This window comes from Neoarius graeffei, chromosome 20 (genome assembly GCF_027579695.1).
Source record: "Neoarius graeffei isolate fNeoGra1 chromosome 20, fNeoGra1.pri, whole genome shotgun sequence".
Classification (NCBI taxonomy): domain Eukaryota; kingdom Metazoa; phylum Chordata; class Actinopteri; order Siluriformes; family Ariidae; genus Neoarius; species Neoarius graeffei.
The window spans coordinates 42,433,102-42,440,538 of record NC_083588.1 but is presented as its reverse complement, the minus strand read 5'-3'; the positions used below and the strand labels follow the sequence as shown (position 1 = coordinate 42,440,538).

General features: G+C 39.7%; 1 protein-coding gene across 1 annotated transcript in view; it reads right to left on the bottom strand.

The window, feature by feature from the left end:
* Positions 1-2,123: 2,123 nt before the first annotated feature.
* The window catches only part of baiap2l1b (BAR/IMD domain containing adaptor protein 2 like 1b), an 82,646-nt gene continuing 77,332 nt past the window's right edge, over positions 2,124-7,437 (bottom strand). Inside the window, exons 13-14 of the mRNA XM_060901737.1 lie at positions 5,013-5,053; positions 2,124-3,073 (exon numbers count right to left, since the gene is read on the bottom strand). Of these exons, the coding sequence (XP_060757720.1) occupies positions 3,001-3,073; positions 5,013-5,053 (114 nt within the window). The 3' untranslated portion in view covers positions 2,124-3,000. The remainder of the gene's footprint in view (positions 3,074-5,012; positions 5,054-7,437) is intronic.

The window sequence follows — 7,437 nt, the reverse complement described above, 5'->3', positions numbered from 1 at the left end:
TGGGATTTGCATAATCGGGACCTTACTGATCACATGGAGCTGAAGCAGCTTGATATGAACTGACTCTTAATGTTGGCTACTGCACCATCTAGGCTTAGCCAGTGACTGCCTTTACATGTGCACAGAGAAAATCGAATTTCTGCCGTTGTTCGACTGAAATCAAAGCTCTAAATGCCATGGATACACCTTAGCTAGGCTTAAATTGAACCGAACTTGATTTCTTGTAATCGAGCTACATGACCTAGATTATGCGAGTGTAGCTGAGCTACTTACTTCAGCACTGCCCCTTCTGGGAGTGATGAGACCACAAGCGGCAAACACGACAGCCTCGGTCGGCATGACAACAGTAGTAGCGAGCAGCAGAAAAGGTCAGGAGGAATAAACGAAGAAGAGAAAAGGGCGAGCAGAAACGTGCACTTCTGGAGCAATGAGTAGACAGAGTTCATGCTCATTCAGCTTAAGGAGTTGAATATATTAAAATTCATGGATGGGAGAACAACATGCAATGGAGAACACGGAACTGATAACTTTGTTTACGCTCTTCATGAAGACAACCAGAAGTGTACCAACACGATGGGGCGTGTAGTGCCACCTGTGGCTCGGGTGCACAATGTACCTCACACAATAGCTCGATTTCCTTGTGTGCATGTAGGATTGGATTTCTCTGGCACCCCTGCTGGGACCCTTTGCTCGATTACCGACAGTAGCTCGATTTGGATGTGCATGTAAACGTACTGACTGTCTTATTCTGGATCTCACTGTTCATATCCCATGAATGTGGATAGAATAATCACACGCTCTGATTGGCTACTCTTATACCATGAGTAGAAAAAAACAAAATGGCAGAGTATGTTGCTGAACTAACCAAGGATGGGGAACCCCCCCCCCAAAATACAAAGAAAAAAAAAGGAAAATTTGATAGAACATATTTTTCACAAAGTGCTGCTGTCATTTTGCTGGTTTGTTTACATTCTAAGCAGAAATTATTTGGATGTTTTGTATAAGGTATCAAATTTGCAAAAAATAAAAATCTCATTTCTCAAAATCCAGTGACTGTAGATAGAATAAGTTATTCCACTCAATCTCATCATACATGGCTTATAGCTAATTTATGCTATGCACCTCATCAGCTATCAGCTCATGTATGACTTGATTTCATGGACCCCAAAAAACAAAAAAAGTATGCTCCTGTACTATACTGTCCTGAAACTAACCTTATTGCAGACAGAGCTGGCACCCAACAATAGTAATCCGGTTTGATCAGAATTCAAGAGAAGGAAGTTTCTATTCATTAATGCATTTTACTTTGCTCTGTTCTCATATCTGTCCAAATTTGTAGAAATTAAAGCCAATTTGTGGTTTGCAAATTCTGATGCCAAGGGACCTAAAACGGAACCTTGTGGGACACCATACTGTGCTCCTTTATGATGCTAAGTAACAGTCTTCTAATTTGGTCACCCATCACATGACCACTACATGTTTCCTCCAAGACGCAAACCCAGCCAGCCATCACAATTTTTCAAACCACTGGGAGGAATTTACTAGCTGCCCTCTTCAATATACATGATTGATCAGTTATTGTGTGACTGACAAGGAAAAGAATAAATGCCATCCTTTCCACCAAGACAAGGCCAGCTCTGCCCTCTTGGACTCATGGCTGCGGAATTATCTGAACTTACATCAACAATCCAGAGGTCATTTTATACAGCAATAATCTGAGGACAAAGAATCACCTCAATGGTTACCACAGTTTAAATAACAAAGGGATTGTGTTTATGGGAATTATTAATATCAAGACAACTGACCAAGTGTCCCTGTGTGATGATACCTTTACAGCCACTTGCAGATTTGCAGCTGAGGCGGCCATAGACACTACAACCTTATCCCTAGCAGCTTAGCAGAAACCTTTCTAAGCAGGACTGTCCATGATTTCAACATCTTTTTCACAGCATCTTTGCTGAAGCCTGGAAAGAGATTCCTACCCATTTACACAAGTCATAGATTTGATGTTTAGTTTGCACAAAAGAACACACTGTACCTTAAATCTTAAATACACTGAGGATATTTAAATCTTAAGTACACTGAGGATATTTGGCTGTATTATAATCAAACTGTTCAAAATGTTAAAAGAAATAAAACTTTTATTTTATACAAGCAGTGATTCACAGGGCATTGGAAAAGACAAAACGAATAAATGGCTAACAAAGCTTGAAAATTAAAGTACAATTTGTCTACGTAATTAAAAAGGTCTGTTTCAAACAACTTAGGATGCTTGTGAACTGGATACAATTTTCAGTGACAACATAAAAATTAAAGAGGCAAATGTGTCCTCTCAGAAAGAAAAAGGGATGTTAAATGGTATTTAGGAATGGGTTTGTAGAAGCATAGTTTTGCAGTCTAAACAAGCATAGGATCAATCCTAGTGTACCTTGATGTCTGAAATTTTAAATAACATGATGCAATTTAAGTAATCCTGCATAATTACATCTGCAACAGTATACAACCTGAAAAGTGCCTTGGTCCCATTTACATTCATCACCTGTCCCATGACAGTAAATAATTGTTAAGAATTTTATAAACATCCTAGGTTCTGGTCCATCTTAGCACAGCGAAGGTGCGTTATTCTTGCAACTTAAAAGCAGTCATCAACGCTTCAGGTCAAAACTATAACCATATTTACTCTATAATAGAATCTATCCAGCGCTGTTCTCGCTCACTGTCCAGGACAAACTGTATAAGGCAGCATGAACATCTGAATGATTTTAAAAAGTGTATGTGAATATTGGCTTTTATAATGTACATACATAAAAGGTGTACCTTGCCTGTGTGCAATGAGGCCACCATGGCATCTAGTCCAAATCCACCATGGCCTAAAGGTCATGTCTAATGTAGTTCTTTGCAGAAGAAAGGTCTGTATTCAAACCGCAGCAGTGGTGGTGTTGGGTTGGGTTGGGTTTGGGGGGAGCTGCTGAAGGTTAGAAGACCAGGGTATCATGATGATCAGATCTTAGGAGCTGATCTGTCGTTGGTGACTGTGGGCCTCAGCTTCACGGTGGCAAAAGGGTTCCCACCTCTGAGGAAGTAACACACTGTTAAACACTGGTTTCTAATGCATGTCAAACAAACTGTACAAGATCAATTCTCCTGTATCAGAGGAATTAGGTTTTTGTAGAAAAAAAAAACAAACACTCCTTCCACAGATGTTAACTCAACACCTTACAGAAAGCTTCACCATATTAACCGCTGTACTTGCTCCCACCCAGCCTCTTTTTTCCCTCTCAAGTTATAAACACCCCGCCCCCCCCCCCCCCCCCCCAAAAAAAAAAAAAACCCACCCCTCGCACCCCATGTTACTGAAAAACCAGAAAAGTCTCTTGTGACTGAGGCAAAGTGTCGACTTCGGCAACTTGAGCCATAATTGTTATACATACAGGCTACTTTTTCCATGGAATAAAAACATGTATTCTGTTCCTTTCTAGTGGGTTTCATTCATTTGGTTCGATAGCATGCAATATTGTCATCATATCGCTTATCCTATATGTATTACGCCACTTTACCTAATGGAGAACGAGCGTGCAATATTGTTAGAATATTGCACAGTCAAGGTAACACAACGTCACACATCGGAGATGTAAAACCTCTGCGATCGTGACAATTTGTAAACAGACATGGCCGCCAGGTTTGCTTCATTAAATACAGGAGGTTTTGAGAGAATTCTGGCTGCAAGTTTGCTCCGTTGTGTGTAGCTGTCGATGTTGATTTTAAAAGTAAAGTGAATTACACAGGGAAATGAATACTTAAGTACGAGTGAAAACTACTGTGGCTTGTGTGTGTGTGTGTGTGTGTGTGTGTGTGTGTGTGGAAGAAGAGTCTGGAGATAGAAATCTTAGTTTATTGGTCATTAGCCTGTGCTAGGCGCTCTCTGTAGCACTGGCTTGACTGTGCTAGCGTTGGCCTTCGCTAACACTATGATGACCGCTACACTGGCTGGAAGGTAACTGGACTGCCACGCTAACAGCACCGAGTCGCAGGTAAGCTAACGTTGGCCTTCGAGAATGCTGATGTGAAGAGTGTGCGTGTATGTACAGTAATAGCAATAATAATGGCTTTTTTCTCATGGTCCATCAGATATATTTCATTCAGCTAGCACGATATTGAACTCATCTTCGACTCGTTCAACATCGTGCTAGCTGAATAGAATACATCTGATCGACCACTCAAAGCCAGCCAATATTATTTAAATGTTAAACATTTCCTTACTGAAAACATCACACTATCAGCCGTTGTGTTTTTCTTTGTTAAATAATAGCACATTTTTAAATAATTATTATTAGCCTATTATATGGAGCATTCGCCAAGTCCCTCTGAATGTTTTATGATATAAGCAACGCATTAAGTAGTGCAACAGAAATCTATCGTTTCTATCAAAGTCAGACCTACTGTAAGAGTCGTCCTGTGACAGAATTAATCCACATCTACCGATTCGAGGACTCAACGCTACTGTATATAATAAGCATTAAGAATAGGTTCAGTAACCATCCTAAATATCCTTAATTACAATAACAGTTTATTTGCTGAACACTACACACACAAATTTTCCACTGGAACCGTGACTGCGTAATGATTGGCAGTGGCGGCTCCGAGACAACATAAACACCTCAACAGCAGGTAAGAATGACGGAATGCTCTTGTTTTTACAAGTCATGAGTCAGGCATGTCCCAGGAGTGTTTTGGATACATTTCTAGGGCCATGGTGTTCAGGACAAGTGTATACTTGATTGCTGTAATGATACAGACTGGCCAAATGGAAATGGCAGAACAAAGAAAAATCAGATATTTCTCAACTGGAATGATCAACATTGTTGTTTTGCAATCAATGGGTTAATCACAGAAGCTCTAACTAATATTAAGATTGTAATTATAAAAATGCTTTCCATGTCTTTTATAGGAAGCTTCTGATGATCACACTGAACTGTTAAATAATAATGCGGTTCAAGAAGTTGTATACTCACCCTAGAAAAGGTGGCTTTGAAATTCCGTTTGGCTGAGAAACCTATGTGAAACAAGAAACACATCATCTTACCATGTTGTACCCAATTAAATCCTCAAAAACATACTTGGACATCAAAATGTGTTGTATGCCGCTCTAGACAGACATCGACTCGTGTTTATTTAGGATCAGTTGTGCATTTTGAAATGTAAAAGTCAACTATAATAACCCCCCCACACACACACACAAAAAAAGGGGAACCCCTTCTGTGATCATGATATCAGGGAGAGGCCTGGGTTCAGCTAGTTAGACTGGTCTGATGGCTAACTCTAAACCTTTCACACAGACTGAACCACAGCCTGGAATCCAGTCCTGCTGCTTGTCGACTTTACCGCAAACTCTGTTACAAAACAGCTGTTTGAAATGGTATAATTGAACTATAGCTGGATTTTCCCCCTAACACACTGTTATGGCATGAAAATTCATGAACCCAAAAAGGGTGGGTGTGTGTGTGTGTGTGTGCGCGCGTGTGTGAGTGAATTATATTTTTTATATAAAAAACACACACACACTGCCTTGAAAAAGTATTCATACCCCTTGAACTTTTTCACATTTTTCCACCTTACAACCATGAACTTAAAAGTTTTTTATTGAGATTTTATGTGATAGACCAACACAGAGTAGCACATAATTGTGAAGTGAAACGAAAATGATAAATGGTCTTCAAAATTTTAAACAAATAAAAATCTGAAAAATGTGGTGTGCATTAGTATTCAGCCCCCTGTACTCTGATACCTCTAAATACAATCCAGTGCAATGAATTGCCTTCAGAAGTCATCTAATTAGTTAATAGAGTCCTACTGTGTGTAATTTACTCTCAGCATAAATACACTTGTTCTGTGAAGGCCTCAGTGGTTTGTTAGAGAACACTGAAGAACAAACAGCATCATGAAGACCAAAGAACTCACCATACAGGTCAGGGATAAAGTTCTAAGTTCTGGAGAAGTTTAAAGCAGGGTTAAGTTATAAAAAAAAAAAAAAAAAAAAAAAAATTATATATATATATATATATATATATATATATATATATATATATATATATATCTCCATCCCAAGCTCTGAACATCTCAAGAAGCACTGTTCAATCCATCATTCAAAAATGGAAAAAGTATGGCACAACTGCAAACCTACCAAGACATGGCCGTCCACCTAAACTGACAGAGTGAGCAAGGACAGCACTGGTCAGAGAAGCAGCCAAGAGGCCCATGATCACTCTGGAGGAGCTGCAGAAATCCACAGCTCAGGTGGGAGAATCTGTGCACAGGACAACTATAAGTCGTACACTCCACAAATCTGGCCTTTTTGGAAGAGTGGCAAGAAGAAAGCCATTGTTGAAAGTCAGGCATAAGAAGCCATGTAGGGGACACAGCAAACATGTGGAAGAAGGTGCTTTGGTCAGATGAGACCAAAGTTGAACTTTTTGGCCTAAATGCAAAGCGCTGTGTGTGGCGGAAAACTAACACTGCTCATCACCCTGCACACACCATCCCCACTGTGAAACATGGTGGTGGCAGCATCATGCTATGGGGATGCTTTTCTTTAGCAGGGACAGGGAAGCTGGTCAGAGTTGATGGGAAGATGGATGGAGCTAAATACAGGGCAATCCTGGAAGAAAACCTGTTGGAGGCTGCAAAAGACTTGAGACTGGGAAGGAGATTCACCTTCCAGCAAGACCATGACCCTAAACATAAAGCCAGAGCTACAATAGAATGGTTTATTCTTTGATCTATTCATGTGTTAGAATGGCCCAGTCAAAGTCCAGACCTAAATCCCATTGAGCATCTGTGGCAAGACTTGAAAATTGCTGTTCACAGACGCTCTCCATCCAATTTGGCTGAGCTTGAGCAATTTTGCAAAGAAGAATGGGCAAAAATTTCAGTGTCTAGATGTGCAAAGCTAGTAGAGACATACCACAAAAGACTTGCAGCTGTAATTGCAGCAGAAGGTGGCTCTACAAAGTATTGATGCAGGGGGCTGAACACTAATGCACATCACATTTTTCAGATTTTTATTTGTTTAAAATTTTGAAGACCATTTATCATTTTCGTTTCACTTCACAATTATGTGCTACTCTGTGTTGGTCTATCACATAAAATCTAGATAAAAAAAAAAAAAAAAACTTTTAAGTTCGTGGTTGTAAGGTGGAAAAATATATGAGAGTTATACACACACACTATTGTAAGCTAATATAAAGGACCGTCATACCGCAGAGTAACTGATGTAAAATTTAGGTTTCCAGGTTTCATGTTTGAAAGAACAGTATATAAAGTCAGTAGCACATTGAAGCACAATGCTGTGTGGTGCACTGACACAATGTCAACACAAGATGGCAGTCTTCAGAAGTAATCATTGTAAGGACAACAAAGGCAAAAGCATGTGACTAGTCC